The sequence below is a fragment of the Hemitrygon akajei genome, chromosome 29, assembly GCF_048418815.1.
Source record: "Hemitrygon akajei chromosome 29, sHemAka1.3, whole genome shotgun sequence".
Lineage (NCBI taxonomy): Eukaryota > Metazoa > Chordata > Chondrichthyes > Myliobatiformes > Dasyatidae > Hemitrygon > Hemitrygon akajei.
Window position 1 is genome coordinate 3,912,746 of NC_133152.1, and position 27,478 is coordinate 3,940,223.

The window sequence follows — 27,478 nt, forward strand, 5'->3', positions numbered from 1 at the left end:
TCCAGCACTGATCCCTGTGACACACCACTAGTCACAGGCTTCCAGTCAGAGAGGTAATTAGCTACTACCAACCTCTGGTTTCTCCCACAAAGCCAATGTCCAATCTAATTTACTACCTCAATCTGAATGCCAAGTAACTGAACCTTCTTGACTGGCCTCTAATGTGGGACCTTGTCAAATGCCTTGCTAAGTACATGGAATACTGTATATAACATTAATTTACATACTTTGGGAAGGATTTAAATGCATTGCAAGCACGGAGCATTACTCAACTAATACGTGGAGAAAGTGGGTTGCCTTATGAAGAAAGGTTGGACAGGCTGGGTATCAGACCTTGTCTTAACTATCATCTGCTTATGCTGCAACGGAGCTCCTGTATGACTTTGCCCTGGCTAAATATTACTTATATCAGTACCTCATGCAGATGAGTACCATAATTAAACTATTCCCTGTAAAATGCTAGTATTTGAGTTGGTGGTTGTGAATGTCTAAAACATTAAATCATAGATATAGAAGTTTTCTAACCTCTTGATTCATCTCCACTAGGATATTTATGGGCATGCTCAAAAACAGTTGTGGTCATTCCTTTCCCCAACTGAGTTGTTGGGTAATAATGTGGTAATCATCGTTGGCTGAGATACTCCAATTATAGTGGTAGGATTTCTAGGTGCAATAAGCCAAAATGATTTAAGTTAGTTGTGTATTATAATTTCAGTATATGCTTTCCAATACCATTTTTTTTTCTCCCAGTTTACCAATCTTTTGGAAGCCCAAAAAAGCATAGTTACAGGAGATTTGAAATGGAATTTCTGATGGGAATGAAGGGAATTGTTTCATGCAGCTTATGTTATGAGTATAAAGGAATAGAGAACTCTTGGAACATATCAGCACTCTGGGATCCTTCATTCTTTGATCCACTTAAGGAGTGTGGCAGAGAAATTTAAAAAGTTAGCCAAGGAACAAAGATCATACAGCATAGTGTGGAGTAAAAAATGAGAGAAAGAAAGACTATTAAACATCTCAAAAGTTTTAGTCCATTGGCAAATACATTTTAATACTTATTAGATAAAACTTAGTCCATATCTGACCTGTCCAGAGAAAGATTTAAAAGATGATGATCCACTTAATTAGTAACCTGGGCTTCTTCGAACTACTAGTTCTCATGGCAAGTAAAACTGAATGACTTGTTCACTTTACTTAAATAATATTTTAAGTGATGAAAATACATTTTTGAATGTGACTAATGACTTGGGTGAATTAAAATATATAATGTATAATTTAAATTTAAATACTAAGATCTCTTTCAAGTTCATAATTGAAACTGGGATGTTACATTCTGCTTGCTTTTTGGGGACCCATGAAAAAATCTGAGATTACATATCACTGTAAATGAAATAAATTATAAGTGGGATGCAAAATATAAATACTTCCATATTGTTCAGAAAAATTAAAGAGACATGAAAACTCAGTCTGTCAGCTAGGTCAAAATAGGTCAATCCTTCACATTTCATGTACAATATTGTTTTTATGTGATTTCATTTAAAGGAACCGATCTTGCATCTGGTTGCTGAACAATAGCACCAAGCCTGTCCATATAAAGGGGGAAGTGAGGAATTAATATTCACAGTTCCACAGAGTACAAGGGAAAAGAGTATAGGAGAAACACCAAATCAGATAGTACATGCAGGTCAGTTGCAGTGGACAGCAAAACAACATCATCAGACCTAGAAAACAGAGAAGAAAAAGTTTTAAATATTTTATATAACTTGCATTTGTTTCTATGTGCACTTTCCATACTGCAAAGCACTTACTTAAGCCAAATTGATTTTAATTTGACTTTAGGATCAAATTTAACTGAATTGAACTTTTTTAAGATGATTAGTTTATTAACACATATGGAATTATATACAGTGACTTAGTGTGTTGCAAAGAGCTTACTTCCAGATTCTCAAAGTTTACTTCACCTTCCCACTAAGTTTACTTTCACATTTGAAGAAGGCAATAGAACAGAGTGATCTAGGAATAATGGTGCATAGTTCCCTGAAGGTGGAATCTCATGTGGACAGGGTGGTGAAAAAAGCGTTTGGTAAGCTGGTCTTTATAAATCACAGCATTATAGCATAATGTTAAAATTGTACAAGGCATTGGTAATGCCAAATTTGGAGTATTGTGTACAGCTCTGGTCACCGAATTATAGGAAAGATGTCAACAAAATAGAGAGCGTACAGAGAAGACTTACTGGAATGTTACCTGGGTTTCAGCACCTAAGTTACTGAGAAAGGTTGAACAAGTTGCGTCTTTATTCTTTGAAGCGTAGAAGGTTGAGGGGGGACTTGATAGAGGTATTTAAAATTATGAGGGGGATAGATAGAGTTGACGTGGATAGGCTTTTTCCATTGAGAGTAGGGGAGATTCAAACAAGAAGACGTGAGTTGAGAGTTAAGGGGTAACACGAGAGGGAACTTCTTTACTCAGAGAATGGTAGCTGTGTGGAATGAGCTTCCCGTAGAAGTGGTAGAGGCAGGTTTGATATTGTCATTTGAAGTAAAATTGGATAGGTATATTGACAGGAAAGGAATGGAGGGTTATGGGCTGAGCGCAGGTCAGTGGGACTAGGTGAGAGTAATCGTTCGGCACGGCTGAGATGGCCTGTTTCCATGCTGTAATGTTACATGGTTAACCTATTACCTCGTCTCACCCAGCCTCAATGGGAAAAGCCTGCTTTTTTTTTTACCCTATTTATACCCCTCATAATTTTATATACCTCTATCAAAACAGAAAGATGTTTGAAAATTATGTGCTAAATTTAGCATTTCTGGTATATTACATTATGTGAACATACATGCTATTTGCTAGTTTTCAAATTCTTATGCTTGTAATCACAAAGGCGATAACCTATGTGAAATACAGTTCACATTGAAATTATAACAAACTTTAGCAAAGAAATAGCAGATGAACTTAACAAGTCTTTACTGTAAAAAAAAAAAATAGCTGTATGCCAGAGGTCCGTAAGTGTCAAGGAGCATGAATGAGTGTCATTCTTATTAGAAAGGAAAAAGTGCTGGACATAGAATGTAAGAATAGGAGCAGACCCATCAAGCCTGCTCTGACATTCAATAGATCATGGCTGATCTGACCATAACCCTTAATTCTCCTACTATGCAAAAATCTATCCAATCTTGTCTTAAATATATTTACTGAGGTAGCCTCCACTGCTTCATTGGGTAGAGAATTGCAGATGCACCACTCTTTGAGAAAAGCAGTTCTTCCTCATCTCCATCCTAAATTTACCCCCCCAAATCTTTCAGTTTGTCTAGGCAACAAACTGAAAGGTTTTTAATGTGGACAAGTCAACTGGACCAGATGGACTACATTCCAGAGTGATGAAGACATAATGGATGCACTGGTCATGACTGGAAAATTGCAAATGTCACTCCACTCTTTAAGAAGGGAGGAAGACAAAAGAGAGGAAATTATTGGTCAGTTAGCCTAGCCACAGTGGTTAGGAAGGCTGACAGGCAGGAAGCAGTGAGTGGAAATAAAGGGAGCTTTTTCTGGTTGGCTGCCAGTGACTAGTGGTGTTCCTCAGGGGTAGTATTGGGACCACTAATTTTCACATTGTTTGTCAGTGATTTAGACAGTGGAACTGATGGCTTTGTGGCAAAGTTTGTTGATGATATGAATATAGGTGCAGCGGGTAGGTAGTACTGTGGATACAATGTGGTTGCAGCAGGACTTCGACAAATTGGAAGAATGAGCAAAAAAGTGGCACATGGAATACAGTGTTGGGAAATGTATGCTAATGCATTTGGTAAAAGGAACAATAGTGCAGACTATTATCAAAATGGGGAGAAAATTCAAATGTCAGAGATGCAAAGGGATTTTGGAGTCCTTGTGCAAGACTCCCAGGTTAATTCACACGTTGAGTCTGTGGTAAAGAAGGCAAATGCAATGTTGGTATTCATTTCAATGGGAATAGAATATAAAAACAATGAGATAATGCTGACACTGGTCAGGCTGCAATTGGAGTATTGTCAAGTATTGGGCCCCATATCTCAGAAAGGATGTGTTGTCATTGGAAAGAGTCCAGAGGAGGATCACAAGGTTTATTCTGGAAATGAAAAGGTTAACATATGAGAAGCATTTAGCAGTCTTTGGCCTGTACTCACTGGAATTTAAATGAATGCGTGGGGATTTCATTGAAACCTACCGAATATTGAAAGAACTAGATAAGGTGGATCCAGAACTAGTGGGCACAGCCTTAAATTTGATGGATGACCTTTTAGAACAGAAGAAAGGAGTAACTTTTTTAGTTAAAAAGAGGTGAATCTGTGGAATGCTCTGCTACAGACTGCAATGGAGGCCAATTCGTGAATTCATTCAAAGTGGAAGTTGATAGTTTCCTGATTAGTTAGGGCTCAAGGGATATGGTGAGAGGGCAGGTGTACGGGGTTAAATGAGACCCGGGATCAGCCACGATGAAGTGGCAGAGTGGATTCGATAGACTGAATAGCCTAATTCTGTTTTATGTCTTATGGTCTTATATTAAAAAAGTTATAATACACATTGTAGTTAGTATTTATGATGTACTTTTAAGCTTCTGATTATGAATCTAGCTAATAGTGTATTATTTCTGAGGTCCTGTTTAACATATTTTTGAATATTTGCCAATCAAATCAGCATTAGGCAATAACTTCCTTGGTTTTGAGTAGCAAGGAGGTGGCTGTTACAGAGATAAAACTGTATGTATACATTTTCATCTTTTCTTGTGACTTAGAAGGCCATTCAGTTCATTGAGCTCATGCTGACTCACAGACTACTCCTATTCATTCACTAATTTTACCTGTGAACTATTCTCTCCACATTCTTTAAGTATTCTCACCAATCTTTAAGTGTAAAAGGCAATCCATACTTGATATATATAGAACACATTGCACTATTTGCTTCCTTTGTTCTGACTTTGGGAAACTTGACTGAGCCACTTCAGACTTAATCGCAGAGTTCAAACACTACTTAAAACAATGGGGAGCATTTTTCCTAATATTTCTCTGATAAGGTACTCAATCTATCTAACTTGTGCCAAAACTGATAGCATGCTCTTTAATTTGCAAATAGCTTTCTCCCAGATTCTCCAGAGGTACCTTAACTTACCTGGTCCTCTCTGATGAACAACATACTTACAAGATCAGAATTTACAAGGCAGTCATCACTAAGATATTTGACATTCTGTATGAAAATCTTTGGCCTGCTTTCTTGCCTGGATTTCTGTCTAGTGGATGACAAAGCTGAACCTTACCTTGCTTAACACAAAATCATTCTAACCATGGGGGAATCTGTCATATCTCTCATGTGGTGTTCATTACTGCATCTGAGCAGTCTTGCACACAATTTGGAAATATATTACTATATCTTTTCATTTCAATGGATAACAGGCTGCACCTCAGGTGCTGGGATTTGCTATAATTCCTGGCTTCTCACAAATGGAGGTAGTCATTAACAGCAATCATTTTCCCATAAGGAATCACACTAAAAAATCAGATCTTTTTTATCAACTGGAATAGTAACTATTGCTTCAATGCAGCCTTTTGTATACTTAACAGAAAAAGTTACTCAAGTGCTTGTGATGTTTTCTGGAAGCAAATGATTACTTCATACTGAAAAGACAAAGCTGCTTAACTTCTTTAACAGCTAATACTGCTTAGAAGGACAAATACCAAGAGGGTAGAACTGAAAATAGATATGTAGCTAAGATGATGCCAAGAGAAAATTTATGCCTGGAGCTAGGGGAAGTGGGCAAGGCAATAAATGAGTACTTTTCTTTTGGTATTCACCAAAATGGACATGCAGGATAGTGAGATTAATCTGGGTATGTTAACATACATATGATACAATGAATGGAGGATAAATTTTTTCTTTAAGAATTTTATTTTATTTAGTAACATAGCATGGAGTAGGCCCTTCCAGCCACACCACTTCAAACAACCCCACAACCCTAACTTAATCATAGGACAATTTAGTACGACCAATTAACCAACATGGTCCATCTTCAGCCTGTGGAAGAAAACCAAAGCACCTGGGGAAAACCCATACATTCCATGGAGAGGACACACGAAGACTTCTTACAGAATGGTGCCAGAATTGTACTCCAAACTCTGGAATGTTCTCAGTTGCAATAGTGGCGCCCTAAGGTGGAGAAGACTCCAGGTCCTGGTGGGATCTATCCCAAGTTATCGAGAAAGGTAAGAGAAGAGATTGCTGGGGTCTTGACAGACATTTTTATATCTTCTCTAGCCACAGGCAAGAGCCAGAGGATTGGAGAATAGCTAGTTTGAGAAGGACACAGAGGTAACAGAGCTTAGACCAATGACCAATCTGGACATTGGAAGTTTGAGAAGGGATTTCACTCAGGTCCATTGCTCGAGTAGAAAAAAGGAGCACCAGATCGCAGCAGTGTACTAGAGCTTTGAACAGTGACCAATCCAGACATCAGAAGTTTAAGAGGAGGGGATTTCACTTGGGTCCACTGCCCGTGTAGAAAAAGGGAGCAATGGGTCGCATAATAGAGTTTTGACCAGCAACCAATTCGTGTTTGAGATTGATTAACAAGAACAAATTAAAGGAAGGCAGGGGCAAATGCAGCAACCATCGTCTGAGTGGACAGAGTCAGAGTGATGATCTTGAGGCTTTAGCTCTTCAAGGCTTCAGCAGAAAGAGGTTTCAGTCAGAGAAAGCAAAGAAAAGAACCAACATACTCTTTACCTAAATTGATGCAATCCTGTGAACAATATGGTCAATTATCAGGATACAAGATCAACATAGATAAAACCCAATTACTTTCATATTACTATAGCCTACCAAGAGAAATTGAAAGTCGATACCCCTGGGCATGGCACACAGAGTCTTTCAAATATTTGGGCATCATTATGCCAAAAGATTTGGCAAAATTATCAGAATGTAATTATCAAACACGAGGAAATCTGCAGATGCTGGAAATTCAAACAACAACACACACAAAATGCTGGTGGAACACAGCAGGCCAGGCAGCATCTATAGGGAGAAGCGCTGTCGACGTTTTGGGTCGAGACTTAGGGTCCTGACGAAGGGTCTCGGCCCGAAACGTCGACAGCGCTTCTCCCTATAGATGCTGCCTGGCCTGCTGTGTTCCACCAGCATTTTGAGAATGTAATTACCAGCCTTTATATAAAAAAAAATTAAGGAAGATGTGGTAAGATGGAGCCTGATTCCTTTTTTCAGTCTCAGTTCAAGGATTGAGTCTACTAAAATGAATATACTGCCCAGACTGTTATATCTCTTTCAGACCCTACCAATAGAGATTAATCAAAATCAATTCAATGAATGGAACAAGATGCTAGCAAGGTATATTTGGCAGGGTAAAAGGCCTAGAGTTCGTCTCAAAACTTTGCAATTAGCAAAGGAAAAGGGGGGGATGGGGCTTGCCTTCTCTTAGAGATTATTATTTTGCAGCACAGTTGAGAGCTGTGATATGTTGGTGCAACCCATCATATGACGCTCAATGGAAAAACATTGAGGAGCGGGTACTTTCCATCCCCATACAAGCAATTTTGGCTGATAACCTGCAAAGGTACATAAATACTATTGATAACCCATGGGTGAAATTGACTCTTAAAATATGGAAAACTACTATAAAAGAATATAATCTGGAGGGAGATATTGCAATTCTTAAATGGTGTGCATATGACTCTAATTTTACACTAAATAAATTGGATGCTAGATTTAAGGACTGGACAGCTAAAGGAATAACAGTTCTTTGCAACATAATGAAAGAAGGAACACTGTTCAGTTTTAAATGCTTAAGGAGAAACACTTATTAGAAAAACAAGATTTTTATCGGTATTTACAGATGCGACAATATGTTAATAAGACACTTAAAAATGTAACCAAGGGAAATACATGCTTGATAGAGCTCTTTAGAAAAGCATATAATTCAGATAATGGTAGTAGAATCATTTCAAGCATGTATAAGGTGTTGTCAAACCTTAAGACACATTCGACTTCATAAATTAAAACAAAATGGGAGAAGGAAGGAGGGATAATTATATCTGAGGAAGAATGGACAACAATATGGAGATATCAATGGAAGTGTACCAATTCACAGAAATGGAGGGAGTTTGGATGGAAAAACTTGATAAGATATTTTATTACACCCTCTCAGAAATCCCATTATGATAGTAACCTCCCTGTTTGCTGGAGAAATTGTGGAAATCAAAATGCAAATCATTATCATATTTTTTGGGACTGCCCTGTTATCAAAAACTATTGGAGGGGGATACACAATGCCCCACAAGACATCTTTAAATGTGAAATACCCTTAGAGAGTAAGACCATATTTTTTGGATATATACCTCAAGCATGGATGAAAAGAGATAAATACTTAATGAATATACTGTTGGTGGCTGGTAAAAAGACTCTTACTAGGAAATGGTTATCACAGGAGAGCCCAACTTTAAGTACATGGATGGAAATTACAATGGACATTTACAAAATGGAGAAGATAACAACATCTGTTAATCATAAGCTGGAACAATTTGATTCATACTGGGGAAATGGTTTAACTACATAATGCCTCATAGACCTGATTTTATTCTCACAAATCAATGAATCTGTTGTTAAAAAAAAATCACTCCTTACTTGTACATAGTTCTTTCCTTTTGCTTGTTTTTTCTTTTCACTCTTTTCTATAAGGGTAGATCCCAGATAAAGACTTCGTGGAGATTTTGTGATATATATATATATATAATTATACGATATATATGTACAATGTCTGAAATACATCTTATGGAAATGTTTGTTTGATGAACTTCAATAAAAAAATAAATTACAAAAAAAAAGAAAAGCTCTAGGTTAAGTTTTTTTTCCCTTCCCTTCTTTATATCTGCTCAGCTAGAGACGTCAGGCAGGATAGTGGAAAGCTCCTCTTGCGGGATGTGGGGAGGCAGGGAGACCTCCAGTGTCCTTGACGATTACAACTATGTGAATTGCATCCAGCTGCAGTTTCTAACAATCCGCATTACGGAGTTGGAGGTGGATGGGGTAATAGATAGGACACGTAGAGATGTAGTTACACCAAAGGTGCAGGACACAGGAGACTGGGTGACTGTAAGAAGAGCAAAGGGGTTAAGGAACCAGTGCAGTGTACCCCTGTGGCCAGCTCACTCAGCAACAGATATATCAGTTTAGATACTATGGGGGGGGGGGGGGGGGGGGTGGGGAAGCAACCTAACAGAGGGAAATCACAGTGGTCAGGCCTCTGGCATTAGGTCTGGCTCTGTGACTCAGATGGGAAGGGGGTGGGGGGGGAAGAGATGCGATGAGGTGATAGGGCCTGGGACATCCAGGATCGAGTGCTCAACATTCCTAATTGGGAAGGTGAACAGCCAGAGGTCATGATCCATGTAGGCACCACTGACGTGGGAAGGACACATGATGAGTTTCTGTATAGGGAATTAGTTGCTAAGTTAAAGGGCAGGAGCTTCAGGGTTGTGATCTCAGGATTGCTACCCATGCCATGTTCTAGTGAGGCCAGATCTAGGAATACAGTTTAATATGTGGCTTAGGAGTTGCTGTAGGAGTGATGGCATAAGATTTTTGGATCATTCGACTCTCTTCCAGGGAAGGTGGTACTGAGAATGAGTAGGAGTACAACCAGAGGTCATGGCTTAAGAGAGAAAAGTGAAAAATTCAAGGGGAACATGAAGGAGACTTCTTCGCTCAGAGGGCTGTGAGAGTGTGGAATGAGCTGCTAGCGCATGTAGTCCATGCGAGCTCAATTTCAACATTGAAGATAAGTTTAGATAGGTACATGGATAGGAGTGATATGGAGAGCTATGATCCAGGTGCAAATTGTTTTAGCAGGAATCAGTATGGACTAAAAGGGCTTGGTTCTGTGCTGTAATATTCTATGTCTTGAGTATATATCACCTACCTCCTTTTCTCTTTCATAACGTTCCATTACAATCATACATACTAAAGTTTTAAGAGGAAATCTGCAGATGCTGGAAATTCAAACAACAACACATACAAAATGCTGGTAGAACACAGCAGGCTTTGCTTCTCCCTATAGATGCTGCCTAGCCTACTGTGTTCTACCAGCATTTTGTGTGTGTTGTTGTTTTTAACTAAAGTTTTAGCAGTTTTCCAATTCCATTATTCTTACTTTGCACAGGCCATCAAATTAGGTCCAGACAATAAATTTATTATTTGGATCTATAATATTAATTATTTCATTTACAGATGCTGCTCTTTATTCAAGGATTTTCTGTGTTTATTTCATATACAGTTGGCCCTCCTCATGCGCGGATTCAACCAACCATGGATTGGGAAAACCCAGAAGTTCTCTCTCCAGCACTCGTTGGAACACTCTCTCCAGCATGTACAGACTATTTTTTGTCATTATTTCCTAAACAATACAGTATAACAACTATGTACATAGCATTTACATTGTATTAGGTATTATAAGTAATCTAGAAATGACTTAAAAGTACAGGTAGTCCCCGGGTTATGCACGAGTTCCGTTCCTGAGTCTGTCTTTAAGTCGGATTTGAAGTCAGAACAGGTATATCCGGTATTATTTAGAGTCAGTCAAATGTTTTTCTTAGTATATAGTACATATTTTACCTTTCTATGCACAAAAAAAACTTAAGAAACATATGTATTTCAATAATTAAACCACTGCGTTGCTTAGTAATAATTGTAGCTTTCATCGGGACAGGGCCTTTTACATAAAATTGTTCTGATTCTTTTAGAAAGTATTGACTAACTTTTCTTCACTTAAACATTAATTTATTGATTTTTTACGGGAGAGCTGGGTTCCAGCGTCTCGATCCTACGTCATCACGTGACGTCCCCAAATTGTTCCGATTCTTGACCGACTGTAGTCTAATGCTTTTCCAATGACCGATGGAGTTTCACCTCTTTCCAATCGCTTTATTACTTCCACCTTATTTTCAATCGTGATCGTGATTATTTTCGTGAACAAACACTGCGGTAACAGAGCTGCACTGGGTCCTAATGTCCACTGCACTGAGACATGTTAAATAAAGTCCAGGGTACTGCTGGGTCCTAAAGACCACCGCACTGAGACAGGTTAAATAAGGGACTTGAGCATCCGCATTTTTTGGTATCCACGGGGTGTCTCGGAACCAATCCCACACGGATAAGGAGGGCCGACAGTACATACAACCAGCAAACTGAATACCAGCCTCGACATTTTCTGAACAATAACTAATTCTTACACAATCTGAGTTTGTTATGTATTTAATAACAAGTCTCAGTTTGTCCTGTAAGCAAACCATTATTCATTTAAAGAATGTAAAGACATGTAAAGAGTAGCCTGGAGTGATGCCAGAGCTCAGAACCATTCTTTGGAAATTTTTGACAGCTGGCAAAGCCTCACCTCCATCTACAAAATGCCAAACAGTTACTCACCTGGGCTACACTAACAGCACCTCTCAAACCTGACAAGTGCTAGCCAATAAGGGAAAGATCAATGGGACCCTCGAGGAGGTGTTCCAATCAAATTACACATCTGATTTGGAAATACTCTGCTGGTCCCTCGTCACTGCTGGATCTAGATCTAGATATTCTCTAGCCAACAGCACTGTGGAAATATTATCGTAGCTCAAGAGGGGATTAAAGGTAATTAGGAAATAATTGCTGGCCCTGCCAGTGTATCTGCATGAAAAGAAAGGATTAGATCCTATTTTGAAGGTTAAGTCTTGCTCCTCCATGATCTAAAAGGCCCATTCCTACCTCCTGCTGCTGCTAGGTAATCTAGCAGTGAAGGTGGATTGATCTTCCTTTTTATTATTTTCAGGGGCTCCAACCCCAAGCATCCAATGTTAGAATGGCCTGCAGCGCTGTTTGTATACAATGGATTATATGGACACAATAAACTGCATGTCATCCACATCACCACATTGTTCCACTGAGACTTTATACTAAATAGTGCAAATGCTGCTTTTTTTCCATTCATTCAAGCCTGGAATCGTTGACTGAACATGAAAATGCTAAATGTAATATTTTTATTTCCTTTTATTCTCAATCCAATTTTTTGCTTTTTCTTTGTTTCTACATTTTTAAAATTGTTCTTATTTTTCTTCTGCTTTTTATCTTCTGTACATTAGTTAAATTCTCTTTTTCTCTACTAGAACCATAGAACATTACAGCACAGAAACAGGTCTTTTGGCCCTTCTTGGCTGTGCCGAACCATTTTTCTGCCTAGTCCCACTGACCTGCACCTGGGCCGTATCCCTCCAAACCCCTCTCATCCATATACCTGTCCAAGTTTTTCTTAAACGTCAAAAGTGAGCCCGCATTCACCACTTCATCTGGCAGCTCATTCCACACTCCCACCACTCTCTGCGTGAAGAAGCCCCCCCTAATGTTCCCTTTAAACTTTTCCCCCTTCACCCTTAACCCATGACCTCTGGTTTTTTCCTCCCCTGGCCTAAGTGGAAAAAGCTTGCTTGCATTCACTCTATCTATACCCATCATAATTTTATACTTCTCTATCAAATCACCCCTCATTCTCCTACATTCCAGGGAATAAAGCCCTAACCTATTCAACCTTTCTCTGTAACTCAGTTTCTCAAGTCCCGGCAACATCCTTGTAAACCTTCCCTGCACTGTTTCAACCTTATTAATACCCTTCCTGTAATTAGGTGACCAAAACTGCACACAATACTCCAAATTCAGTCTCAGCAATGTCTTATACAACCTCACCATTACATTCCAACTCTTATACTCAATACTTTAATTTATAAAGGCCAATGTACCAAAAGCTTTCTTTACAACCCTATCTACTTGTGAAACCACTTTTAGGGAATTGTGTATCTGTACTCCCAGATCCCTCTGTTCTACTGCACTCCTCAGTGTCCTACCATTTACCTTGTATGTTCTACCTTGGTTTGACCTTCTGAAGTGCAATACCTTTGGAAACCTTCCTCACTGTCCACTACACCTCCAATCTTGGTATCATCAGCAAATTTGCTGATCCAATTTGCCACATTATCATCCAGATCATTGATATAGATGACAAGTAACAATGGACCCAGCACTGATCCCTGTGGCACACCACTAGTCACAGGCCTCCACTCAGAGTAGCAATCCTCCACTACCACTCTCCGGCTTCTTCCATTGAGCCAATGTTTAATCCAATTTACTACTTCTCCATGTCTACCTAGCGACTAACTAACCTTCTCAATTCTTAAATATTATTGATTAAAAATTGCCCTCATGCTCACAGAAGTCCAAGGTTCTCAATTACTCTCAGTATGCTGCTTTTGGCTTGCTCAGTGAAAATCTTTTCAAACTGAAGGTGCAAAGTGAGATGAACTCACTTTGATGATCATATTGCAAAATTATTTAAATGCTGGGCATTTTTACAAAAAATTATAACATATAAGTGAAAATCTATACTCTCAACTTGAAAACAGCCTCACAGTTAACAAAGATTTACACACCTCCAATGTAAACCACCTTTTTCCAAAGCTGTGTTTCTAAGATCTTGTCGTGGGGATAATTGCCTTGGTCAGTCATGAAGAGGATCATTACCACTGCAGCAACGTAGAGGAAGAAGCAATTCCCTTTGGTCAAGACAAACGTGGCGCATAGGATAGCTGAAGCATAGGGACATGGTAAGCCACGATAGACAAATGGAATTCCTAAAAAGCAAACATTAGCAAGATGTTAATATAATTTTGGAATTCACATCTGAAGGGTGACATCATTAGAGATATATATAAAATAATAATGTACATAGATTGGGTGAATGCATTTTCTTTGTTTTTGTTTAGGGAAATCAAAAACTAGTCAGCAGAGGTTTAAGGTAAGAGATTGGATTAGGGTTTAAGTGTTGTTTTCTTGTTTCTTAACTTTCTTTATGCTTACTTATATGTTTATATAATCCCTATTTGCCTGTAGGTAATAAGTGGATTTTCAGTAATGTGTAGCATTGTTAGTTTTGTAGTTGTATAGTTTAGTTGTAAGCCAGAGTTATCATGGTTACACACAGTATAGCCATGGTCCAGCATGTAAATGCCATTATGAAAAAAACACAGCAGCCCCACTACTTTCTTAGAACTTGGTGAAGATTTTCCCTGACATTTAAAATTTTAACAAACCTCTATCGACGTGTGGTGGAGAATATATTGACTGGTTGCATCACAGCATGGTATGGAAACACCAATGCCCCTGAATGGAAAATCCTACAAAAAGTAGTGGATTTGGCTCACTCCATCATGGGTAAAGCCCTCCCCACAATTTTGAGCACATCTACATGGAGCCCTGTTGCAGCCAAGCAACAACCATCATTAAGGCCTCCCATTATCCAGGCCATGCTCTCTTCTCGCTGCTGCCATCACGAAGAAGGAGCAGGAGCCTCAGGACCCATACCACCAGGTTCAGGAACAGTTATTTACCTCTCAACCATCAGGCTCTTGAACCAGTGTGGATAATTTCATTTGCCTCATCACTGAACTGTTCCCACAAATTATGGACTTATTTTCAGGGACTCTTCATCTCACATTATTGATATTTATTGCTTATTTATTTACTTACTTATTTATTCTTTTGTATTGCACAGTTTATTGTTTTTTGCTCACTGGTTGTTTGTTCGTCATGTTGGGTACAGTCTTTAATTGATTCTATTATGTTTTTTGGATTTACTGTGTATGTCCGCAAGACAATGAATCTCAAGGTTGTATATGGTGACATATATGTAAATTTGATAATAAGCTTGCTTTGAACTTTAAATCAAGACTGTTGTCTCACGAGGTGTTCTTATAGAGAAGATTCACTTATCTATTTAACTTGAACCAGCTTTCAGCATAAAGACTATGAGGTGTTAGAATGGGTTAGTTACAGTTAGAGTTCGTTACCTTAAACACAGTGATTCTGAAGATGCTGAAAATCCAGAGTAATACACACAAAATGCCTGAGGAACTGGTCCTGATGAAGGGACTCAGCTTGAAACACTAGCTCTTTATTCCTTTCCAAAGTTCCTCCAGCATCTTGTGAGAGCTACTTATCTTCTGTTGTGCTCTACTGTTATTTCTTTGTTAAGAAAATCTAATAAAACAGCTGTACAGCTATGCCTCATTTTTGACTTCAAAAGAACCTTCTAGATAATATCTCCAGATCTAACAAAGGTGAAAGATTGAATAAAAACCTGAGAATAACTTTTTTACCAAGAGGTTCACATAGATAGGAAAGGCTTAGAGCAGGGGTTCCCAACCTTTTTTTATGCCATGGACCAATACCATTATGCAAGGGGTCTGTGGTCACCAGGTTGGGAACTCCTGGCTTAAAGGAATATGGATCAAACATGGGCAAATAAGATTAGCAAGGAATCTTGGCTGGCATAGACCAGATGGTCCCTTACCAAGATCACCCTGATAGCTTCTTATGTGACGGATATTCACTTTGCAAGTCGGGCTGGTGGGGGTGGGGGTGTTGGAGCTTTTTTGTCAAGCTCAGTTTTCTAACACAGCAGCTGTCTCTTCCTGGCGTCAGAGTAGTGTTTTTCAGTAAGTTAAACTTTCAACCAATATTCCTTGCTCAGTATCCTGTCATAAACAAGTGAACCTTATTTGCCCATTATTTAATCAAGAGAAAATAATGGGGTCTGCTTTGGCTTAATTAAACAATGTATTCACCTGGCCTGATGAATGTAACTGAAAAACATCACACGTGGGTGAGGTCTTCAAGCAGCAAAAACAGTAAAAATGTTAGAGAGCAGTCGGGCCTGTTAAGAATGGTCAAGGACTAACAAGATGACAGAAAGATGAGGTCACTAGAATCCATTCCTTTACCTTCAATTTCTGCGGCGGATGACTCGTTTGTCTGTAACTCGTTGGTGTGTCTTTTTAGCTTATAGGAATTGTACCTGTGTTTTGGAAATCCTTTGTATTTTAGAAATTATTTGTAATTTGGTAATCTTTTCTAAGACAGAAATCCTTTGTGAGTGTTAAATGCAATTTAAGAATTGTACCGAAGACGCCGCGCCCCAGTGGCTCCAATGACTACAGACCGGTGGCATTGACCTCCCACATCATGAAGACCCTGGAGAGACTTGTTCTAGAGCAGCTCCGGCCTATGGTTAGGCCACACTTAGACCCCCTCCATTTGCCTGTCAGCCCCGACTAGGAGTTGAGGATGCCATCGTCCACCTGCTCAACCGTGTCTACGCCCACCTGGACAAGCCAGCGAGCACTGTGAGGGTCATGTTTTTTTACTTCTCCAGGGCGTTCAACACCATCCGCCCTGCTCTGCTGGGTGAGAAGCTGACAGTGATGCAGGTGGATGCTTCCCTGGTGTCATGGATTATTGATTATCTGACTGGCAGACCACAGTATGTGCGCTTGCAACACTGTGTGTCAGACAGAGTGGTCAGCAGCACTGGGGCTCCACAGGGGACTGTCCTGTCTCCCTTTCTCTTCAACATCTACACCTCGGACTTCAACTACAACACAGAGTCTTGCCGTCTTCAGAAGTTTTCTGATGACTCTGCCATAGTTGGATGCATCAGCAAGGGAGATGAGGCTGAGTACAGGGCTACGGTGGGAAAGTTTGTCACATGGTGTGAGCAGAATCATCTGCAGCTTAATGTGAAAAAGACTAAGGAGCTGGTGGTGGACCTGAGGAGGGCTAAGGCACCGGTGACCCCTGTTTCCATCCAAGGGGTCAGTGTGGACATAGTGGAGGATCACAAACACCTGGGGATACGAATGGACAATAAACTAGACTGGTCACTGAGGCTGTCTACAAGAAGGGTCAGAGCCGTCTCTATTTCCTGAGGAGACTGAGGTCCTTTAACATCTGCCGGACGATGCTGAGGATGTTCTATGAGTCTGTGGTGGCCAGTGCTATCATGTTTGCTGTTGTGTGCTGGGGCAGCAGGCTGAGGGTAGCAAACACCAACAGAATCAACAAACTCATTCGTAAGGCCAGTGATGTTGTGGGGGTGGAACTGAACTCTCTGACGGTGGTGTCTGAAAAGAGGATGCTGTCCAAGTTGCATGCCATCTTGGACAATGTCTCCCATCCACTCCATAATGTACTGGTTAGGCACAGGAGTACGTTCAGCCAGAGACTCATTCCACCGAGATGTAACACTGAGCGTCATAGGAAGTCATTCCTACCTGTGGCTATCAAACTTTACAACTCCTCCCTTGGAGTGTCAGACACCCTGAGCCAATAGGCTGGTCCTGGACTTATTTCCACTTGTCTTGATTAACCTATTATTATTTAATTATTTATGGTTTTATATTGCTATATTTCTTCACTATTCTTGGTTTGTGCGGCTGTAACGAAACCCAATTTCCCTCGGGATCAATAAAGTATGTCTGTCTATCTGTCTACCTAAATTTAAACGTGTTTTATTTAACCTTGCCTTGGAGGATAAACAGGGAAGTGATCTAGCCTTCAATGAGTAGGTAGATATAATATACCCTCCCTTTTGTAAGAGTACCCGTAGATATCTATATCAGATAGAGGTGAAGATCTTTTTTTGAGTTCAGAGCTTTGCGACAACAAACCCAATACTGCCACATTAGAAAATTCATGCTGTAAAAGGTCTTTTTCATGGTTTTTAAATAACTATGGTGATCATAAATAATTCAAAAGAATTGTAGAAGTTATAAAAAATAACACATTATGGTACATTGGCACAGCTGGAAGAGCTGCTGCCTCTTAGCACCAAGGACCCAGGTTCAATCCTGATCATGGGTTCTTTCTGTGTAGAATTTGAAAGTTCTGCTTATGAATGTCTGGATTTTCTAAATACCCCAGTGTCCTCCCACATAACAAAGACATTGGGTTGGTTGGTTAATTGGCCACTGTTAATTCCCACTAGTGGCAAGTGGTACAATAATGAGAATGTCAAGAGAATAAAAAAACGAGGCATTGGCGTAGAATTAGAGTAAATGGCTAGTTGATTGTTAGTATGGAATTGGTGGTTGAAGGGCCTGCTTCTGTGATCAACCTGCTTCATTTACTCTGATGTTTCCATTATCTCTACAACCACTTCATATGAAACAAAGGGAATGAGGGGGCTACTATTTTCAGCCTTTCATCCCATCAATATTTACTTTCTAATGATTTAAATTATTTTAAGTCACAATTATTTTAAGTTGCTCCTTTGGGGGGGGGGAGAGGTGGGTGAAATTGTTGAGAATGTGGGGAAAATACATTAGGATTAATGTATAATTGGTTATAAAACAATGGTTCATGGCCCGCGTGGATTCATATTACGTAGAACATGCAGCGCAGGATGAGGCTCTTCAGCCCAAGATGACCATACCAACTATTATATCAATCTGCACTCTGATGATATCCTTCCATTCCCTGCCTGTTCTTTTGTCTATCTAAAAGTCTCTAAAAAGTTGCTATAATATCTGCCTCCCCCACCTTCGTTGGCAGTGTTTTCCAGCTGGCTACCACTCCATGTTAAAAAAAATGGCTTCATAAATCTCCTTAAGCTTCTCTTGACTCAGCTTAAACCTTTAGTATTTGGCATTTTCACTCTGGGAAAAAGCCTATCTACCATTTAACAGCTCATTGTTTTAGATACTTCCTCTGCCTCCAACACTTCAGAGGAATCAATCCAAGTCTGTCTAACGTCTTCTCTAATCCAGGCAACATCCTGGTGAACCTTCCCAAAACCTCCAGATCCATCTTGTAATGTGGTGACAAGAACTACACATTATACTAAATGTGGCTTCACCAAAGCTGTATGTAGCTGCCATATGATTTCCCAGCATTTACACTCAACATCACAAACGACGAAAGAAGGTGAGAAATCAGTCTGCTTCCATGCTGTATTTAATTTATGGCTCTATATACCTAAGTTAATAAAATTAATCAAATATATTAATATTGATTAACATTGACAAAGAACTGTACAGCACAGGAACAGGCTTTTTGGCTTTAGGTTTGATTTGAAAGCAAAAGACACATCTGCCTCACAAGATTCATATCCCTACAGTCCTTGCATCTTCAAGTACCTATCTAAAAGTCTCAAACACTACCATTATGCCTGCTTTTACTGCCATCCCTGGTGGGACACACCACCGATCAGTCTGTGTAAAAAAAACTTAACTTTAAATATTTCCCCCTCTCACCTTAAAGCTATGCCTCTAGTATTTGTCATTTCTATCCAGGAAAAAGATTCTCTTTACCCTATCTATGCCACTCATTATTTAATAAACCTCTTTCATGTTTCTTCTCAACTTCAGATGCTCTAGAGAAAACAATCCAAGTTTGTCCAACTTCTGTTAATAGCTAATACCCTCTAATCCAGACAGCATTCTGGTGAACATCACCATTTCCAAAGCCTCCCTTTCTGTAATGGTGTGACCAGAACTGTCCACAATATTCTAAATATGCACTAACAAAAGTTTTATACAGCACAGCATGACTTTGTGACTAATGTGCCAACCAATGACAGCAAGCATGCCACATGCCTTCTTTATTAAGTTAAAATAATAAGTTGCTTAGATTTAGTGAAGGTTGATGATCCCATTCAAATGAGTGGGACCATGATAGATCTGCCTACTGTGCCAGGCATGAAGCAGGCTGGATTCCATGTCAATATGATCCCTTTGCTCAAGGTGTTACAAAACTTTCTTGGACTCAATAACATGTTCATAAATGGAGCAAAGGGTTTAATGAACCACATCTGATCCCCAGCATCCTTTGTTTGTCCATGCTGCTGTACACAGGCAGATAAATCCAGATAAATCAATGTGTGCACTGCAGGTATCTGTTTTTTTTTACATAAATGCCAGATAGCATTCAACACAATCTGGCCCAAACTTCTAGAAGTTGCTACTGATAATTTTTAAGAGAAATTTCACAATCAACGTACTACTTCACCTAATCGAGGAAATAAAATTTATTTTTAAACTGCAACAATAATCTGTTGCAATTCACAGAAGAAGTAAAGTGAATTCTTACCACTAGAAAAGAAACAGAGACGTGCAAATACAGCCATCACATAGCAGATGATGAAAATATTGCTCAGTAAGCCGTGGGTCTGCAGTAATAGTGAAGTTGCAATCCCGAATGTTGTAAAATCTGCAAAGTCATCCATTTTGGCTCCTGTAATCAAATGAAATCAGAAATGTTAATTTATATTTGAAATTAACTGTGTTTGATGTGACAGTTTCATTATGTAGTTTATCTCAGTTACACTGAAGGTATTAAATGTAATAGTTGAACTCGTAATAACTTTTCCTGGTAAACAATAGAGTACATTGTCGTAGTGGCCATCGTCGGACTGGACTGAGGCAGAGTGGGTTGGCTTTGGCTCAACCAGCCTTCGGCGAGAACAGGCAGAGGCGAGGTTTGAACGGGGCACAACTGTGCAAGCACGTGAAAGTCGGCCCGTGAGGCAGCGGGAGAACTTAAATAGCGAGCAGAGGCTGAGTACGAGCTTCACTCCAGGTGAGGTAAGGCTGGGTAAGCTCCTTTAATTAATCTAATTAGATTAGGTGTAGGTAATGGAGGCAGCAGTTAGGGCAGTTGAGTGCTCCGTTTGCAGTAAGTGGGAAGTCAAGCAAGCACAGCTATCCCTGATAACTACACCTGCAAAAGGTGCATCCAGCTGCAGTTCCTGACAAACCATGTTAGGGAACTGAAGCTGGAGCTGGATGAACTTCCAGCAGAAATAGACTGGAGCCAGAGGCAGAAATAGACAGGGAGATTGTCACCCCTAGGAGTCTGGAGACAGGTAGTTGGGTGACTGTCAGGAGAGGGAAGGGGAATAGACAGGAAGAGCAGAGCACCCCTGTGGCCGTTCCCATCAACAATAAGCATACCCTTTTGGATACTGTTGGTTGGGACGACCTACCAGGGACAAGTTGCAGTGGTTGCATCTCTGGCACCGAGACTGGATCCTCAGCTCAGAAGGGAAGGAGGGAAAAGAGGAGAGCAGTAGTGACAGGGGATTTGATAGTTAGGGGGGCAGATAGGAGGTTCTGTGGAAGAGATCAAGAATCCCGGATGGTCTGTTGCCAGGGTCCGCGATATCTCAGATCGAGTTCTCAGTATCCTTAAGAGGGAAGGTGAGCAGCCGGATGTCTTGGTCCATGTAGGGACTAATGATGTGGGTAGGAAGAGTAAGGAGGTCCTGAAAGGTGAGTTTAAGGAGCTAGGTGCCAAGTTAAAGGACAGGACCTACAGGATAGCAATCTCAGGATTGCTACCAGTGCCACGTACAGGTGGGTTTAGAAATAGTAAGATAGTGCAGATCAACACATGGCTGAAGACATGGGGCAGGAGGGAGGGCTTCAGATTTATAGATAATTGGGCAGTTTTCCAGAGAAGGTGGGACCTGTTCCGGCGGGACGGTTTACATCTGAACTTGCAGGTAGGTTTGCTAGAGAGGCTCCAGTGGATTTAAATTAGATACGAGGGGGGAGGGGAACCAGAGTGTAGGAACAGATGTATGGGAGAAGGAAGAAAAAGAAGACAGTAAAGTTGTTTGCACTATTAGAGATAAACAGAGAGGAAGAGGTAGAGAATTTCTTAAATGCATTTATTTTAATGCTAGGAGCATTGTAAGAAAGGTGGCTGAGCTTAGAGCATGGATTGATACCTGGAAATATGATGTTCTAGCTATCAGTGAAACATGGTTGCAGGAGGGGTGTGATTGGCAACTAAATATTCCTGGAATTCATTGCTTCAGGTGTGATAGAATCGGAGGGACAAGAGTTGCTTGTCAGATTAAATATTACAGCGGTGCTCTGGCAGGATAGATTAGAGGGATCATCTAGGGAGACTATTTGGATGGAATTGAGGAATGGGAAAGGTGTAGTAACACTTATAGGGGTGTATTATCGACCACCTAATGGGGAGCGAGAATTAGAGGAGCAAATTTGCAAGGAGATAGCAGATATTTGTAGAAAGCACAGGGTTGTGATTGTGGGAGATTTTAATTTTCCACACATAGACTGGGAAGCCCATACTGTAAAAGGGATGGATGGTTTAGAGTTTGTAAAATGTGTGCAGGATAGTTTTTTGCAGCAATACTTAGAGGTACCAACTAGAGAAGGGGCAGTGTTGGATCTTCTGTTAGGGAATGAAATAGGTCAGGTGACTGAGGTATGTGTTGGGGAGCACTTCGGGTCCAGTGATCACAATGCCCTTAGTTTCAATATAATTATGGAGAAGGATAGGACTGGACCCAGGGTTGAGATTTTTGATTGGAGAAAGGCTAACTTTGAGGAGATGCAAAAGGATTTAGAAGGAGTGGATTGGGACAATTTGTTTTATGGGAAGGATGTAATAGAGAAGTGGCGGTCATTTAAAGGTGAAATTTTCAGGATACAGAATCTTCATATTCCTGTTAGGTTGAAAGGAAAGGTTAAAAGTTTGAGAGAGCCATAGTTTTCAAGGGATATTGGAAACTTGGTTAGGAAAAAGAGAGATATCTACAATAAATATAGGCAGCATGGAGTAAATGAGGTGCTAGAGGAATATAAAGAATGTAAGAAGAATCTTAAGAAAGAAATTAGAAAAGCTAAAAGAAGTTACGAAGTTGCTTTGGCAAGTAAGGTGAAAATAAATCCAAAGGGTTTCTACAATTATATTAATAGCAAAAGGATAGTGGGGGATAAAATTGGTCACTTAGAGAATCAGAGTGTACAGCTATGTGTGGAGCCAAAAGAGATGGGGGAGATTTTGAACAATTTCTTTTCTTCGGTATTCACTAAGGAGAAGGATATTGAATTGTGTAAGGTAAGGGAAACAAGTAGGGAAGTTATGGAAACTATGACGATTAAAGGGGAGGAAGTACTGGTGCTTTTAAGGCTTTTAAGAAGAGGGACGCCTCACGTCTTAATAAGCTGGTAAGGAAGGCGGGCTCTGTCGTGGGCAAAGTACTGGAGAGTTTAACATCGGTAGCTGAGCGAAGGGCGCTGAGTAGGCTACGGTCAATTATGGAAAACTCTGAACATCCTCTACATAGCACCATCCAGAGACAGAGAAGCAGTTTCAGCGACAGATTACTATCGATGCAATGCTCCTCAGACAGGATGAAGAGGTCAATACTCCCCAATGCCATTAGGCTTTACAATTCAACCGCCAGGACTTAAGAACTTTTTAAAAGCTATTATTAATGCTTTTTGAGATAGTGATTTAGATGCATATCATATTTTTTACTGAGTTAAGTATTGTATGTAATTAGTTTTGCTACAAGTGTATGGGACATTGGAAAAAAAGTTGAATTTCCCCATGGGGATGAATAAAGTATCTATCTATCTATCTATAAAAGTGGATAAATCTCCGGTCCTGACAGGATATTCCCTAGGACCTTGAGGGAGGTTAGTGTAGAAATAGCAGGGGCTCTGACAGAAATATTTCAAATGTCATTAGAAACGGGGATAGTGCCAGAGGGTTGGCATATTGCTCATGCGGTTCCATTGTTTAAAAAGGGTTCTAAGAGTGAACCTAGCAATTATAGGACTATCAGTTTGACGTCAGTAGTGGGTAAATTAATGGAAAATATTCTTAGAGATGGTATATATAATTATCTGGATAGACAGGGTCTGATTAGGAACAGTCAACATGGATTTGTGCATGGAAGGTCATGTTTGACAAATCTTATTGAATTTTTTGAAGAGGTTATTAGGAAAGTTGCCGAGGGTAAAGCAGTGGATGTTGTCTATATGGACTTCAGTAAGGCCTTTGACAAGGTTCTGCACTGAAGATTAGTTAGGAAGGTTCAATCTTTAGGTATTAATATTGAGTAAAATGGATTCAACAGTGGCTGAATGGGATATGCCAGAGAGTAGTGGTGGATAACTGTTTGTCAGGCTGGAGGCCGATGACTAGTGGTGTGCCTCAGGGATCTGTACTTGGTCCAATGTTGTTTGTCAGATACATTAATGATCTGGATGATGGGGTGGTAAATTAGATTAGTAAGTATGCAGATAATACTAAGGTAGGTGGCGTTGTGGATGATGAAGTAGGTTTTCAAAGTTTGCAAAGAGATTTAGGCCAGTTAGAAGACTGGGCTGAGCGATGGCAGATGGAGTTTAATGCTGATTAAGTGTGAGGTGCTACATTTTGGTAGGAATAATCCAAATAGGACATACATGGTAAATGGTAGGGCACTGAAGAATGCAGTAGAACAGAGTGATCTAGGAATAATGGTGCATAGTTCCCTGAAGGTGGAATCTCATGCGGATAGGGTGGTGAAGAAAGCTTTTGGTAGGTTGGCCTTTATAAATCAGAGCATTGAGTATAGGAGTTGGGATGTAATGTTAAAATTGTACAAGGCATTGGTAAGGCCAAATTTGGAGTATTGTGTACAGTTCTGGTCACCGAATTATAGGAAAGATGTCAACAAAATAGAGAGAGTACAGAGAAGATTTACTAGAACGTTACCTGGGTTTCAGCAACTAAGTTAGAGGAAAAGATTGAACAAGTTACGTCTTTATTCTTTGGAGCTTAGAAGGTTGAGGGGGGACTTGATAGAGGTATTTAAAATTATGAGGGGGATAGATAGAGTTGACGTGGATAGGCTTTTTCCATTGAGAGTAGGGGAGATTCAAACACGAGGACATGATCTGAGAGTTAGGGGGCAAAAGTTTAAGGGTAATATGAGGGGGAATTTCTTTACTCAGAGATAGATAGATAGATAGATAGATAGATACTTTATTCATCCCCATGGGGAAATTCAACTTTTTTTTTCCAATGTCCCATACACTTGTTGTAGCAAAACTAATTACATACAATACTTAACTCAGTAAAAAAAATATGATATGCATCTAAATCACCGTCTCAAAAAGCATTGATAGCTTTTAAAAAGTTCTTAAGTCCTGGCGGTAGAATTGTAAAGCCTAATGGCATTGGGGAGTATTGACCTCTTCATCCTGTCTGAGGAGCATTGCATCGATAGTAACCTGTCACTGAAACTGCTTCTCTGTCTCTGGATGGTGCTATGTAGAGGATGTTCAGAGTTATCCATAATTGACCGTAGCCTACTCAGCGCCCTTCGCTCAGCTACCGATGTTAAACTCTCCAGTACTTTGCCCACGACAGAGCCCGCCTTCCTTACCAGCTTATTAAGACGTGAGGCGTCCCTCTTCTTAATGCTTCCTCCCCAACACGCCACCACAAAGAAGAGGGCGCTCTCCACAACTGACCTATAGAACATCTTCAGCATCTCACTACAGACATTGAATGACGCCAACCTTCTTAGGAAGTACATTCGACTCTGTGCCTTCCTGCACAAGGCATCTGTGTTGGCAGTCCAGTCAAGCTTCTCGTCTAACTGTACTCCCAGATACTTGTAGGTCTTAACCTGCTCCACACGTTCTCCATTAATGATCACTGGCTCCATATGGGGCCTAGATCTCCTAAAGTCCACCACCATCTCCTTGGTCTTGGTGATATTGAGACGCAGGTAGTTTGAGTTGCACCATATCACAAAGTCCTGTATCAGTTTCCTATACTCCTCCTCCTGTCCATTCCTGACACACCCCACTATGGCCGTGTCATCAGCGAACTTCTGCACATGGCAGGACTCTGAGTTATATTGGAAGTCTGATGTGTACAGGGTGAACAGGACCGGAGAGAGTACGGTTCCCTGCGGCGCCCCTGTGCTGCTGACCACCGTGTCAGACCTACAGTCTCCCAACCGCACATACTGAGGTCTATCTGTCAAGTAGTCCACTATCCAATCCACCATGTGAGAGTCTACTCCCATCTCCGTTAGTTTGTGCCTTAAGATCTTGGGCTGGATGGTGTTAAAGGCACTTGAGAAGTCAAGGAATGTAATCCTCACAGCACAACTGACCCCCTCTAGGTGAGAGAGTGATTTGTGCAGCAAATACGTGATAGCATCCTCCACTCCGACCTTCTCTTTATATGCAAACTGAAGAGGATCCTGGGCGTGCCTGGTTTGTGGCCTCAGATTCTGTATTATCAGCCGCTCCATGGTCTTCATCACGTGCGACGTCAAGGCAACAGGTCTGAAGTCATTCAACTCCTTTGGTTGTGGTTTCTTCGGTACCGGGACAATACAGGATGTCTTCCACTGTCTGGGTACTCTTCTCTGCTCCAGGCTCATGTTGAAGATGCGCTGTAGTGGTTCTCCCAGCTCAGTAGCACAGGCCCTCAGTAATCGTGGGGAAACTCCATCCGGTCCAGCCGCCTTGCTGGTACAGATTTTCCTCAGTTGACCTTCCACCTGTGCAGCCGTAATCCTGGGTGTGGGCAAGGTCTCCTGTGATTGGCTATTTTCCTGTGAGGGAAGTAAGCCTGGTGTGGATTTCTGCGGTGAGGATGAGATTGAGCTGTCGAACCTGTTGAAGAAGAGTGGTAGCTGTGTGGAATGAGCCTCCAGTAGAAGTGGTAGAGGCAGGTTCGATATTGTCATTTAAAGCAAAATTGGATAGGTATATGGACACGAAAGGAATGGATGGTTATGGGCTGAGTGCGGGTCAGTGGGATTAGGTGAGAGTAAGCATTCGGCACAGACTAGAAGAGCCGAGATGGCCTGTTTCCGTGCTGTAATTGTTATATGGTTATACCCAATACCCTTAAAACCTAATAGTATATCAAATAAATCTTTAGACTGTTGTCAGTTGGCATCAATTCATTTCCTCTAGTTGCTCAAGAATCCTATTTCATACTGCTTGAATACAGAACTTAACAGCCTTGATGAGATTTTCTGATTTAAAAGCTAGATAAGATAACTATATCAATATCTCTTCAAGAAGCATGCTCAGCAGTACAGAAATTATTGCTGCATTTGGAAACTGTTGAATATAAATAAAGGAAGAAAAGCTTGTAGTTAGAATAAATTCTCATTAAGAGAAATAAAACTGTGCTACAACTAATGAAAGCAAAAAAATTCTGATGCTGGATAACTGAAATTTTAAAAAACCAGAAAATGCTGGTAGTGCTCAGCAGGTTAGGAAGCATGTGTTAGAGAGGGACTCAAAGTTAATACTTCTGTTTACTGAACTATTAACCAGGAAAAATTCAACATTAAGGAAGCATGGTGTTGTATGTGAAGAGCACAGAGCTTTCAAATTTCCAGCATCTGGTGGTTATCTGGTTTCCAAATTCAGTTTAGAGTCATAAAAAGTACAGCACAGAAACAGACCCTTTGGCTCATCTAGTCCACGCTGTACCATTTAAACTGCCCAATCCCAATGACCTGCACCAGGACCATAGCTCTCCATACCCTTGCCAGCTATGTACTTATCCAAACTTCTCCTAGACTTCAAAATTGAGCTCGCATGCACCACTTGCACTGGCAGCTCATTCCACACTCTCATGACCCGACATTGGGTGTGCGGGAGAAGTCAGATTGGTAGTAGATGGCCGTTTCTCTGACTGGACACCTGTGAATCATAGTGTATCGCAGGGACTGGTGCTGGGTCCATTACTGTTTATCATCTATGTCAACAATTTAGATGATAAC

General features: G+C 40.4%; 1 protein-coding gene across 4 annotated transcripts in view; it reads right to left on the minus strand.

Moving 5' to 3' along the window:
• Positions 1–1,038: 1,038 nt before the first annotated feature.
• tmem269 (transmembrane protein 269) overlaps positions 1,039–27,478 on the minus strand; it is a 119,553-nt gene continuing 93,113 nt past the window's right edge. For all 4 annotated transcript variants that reach the window (XM_073032517.1, XM_073032518.1, XM_073032521.1 and 1 more), the window contains 3 exons: positions 19,996–20,139; positions 13,503–13,703; positions 1,039–1,724 (listed from right to left, as the gene is read on the minus strand). In XM_073032517.1, coding sequence (XP_072888618.1) covers positions 1,615–1,724; positions 13,503–13,703; positions 19,996–20,139 — 455 coding nt within the window. In that variant the 3' untranslated portion in view covers positions 1,039–1,614. The remainder of the gene's footprint in view (positions 1,725–13,502; positions 13,704–19,995; positions 20,140–27,478) is intronic.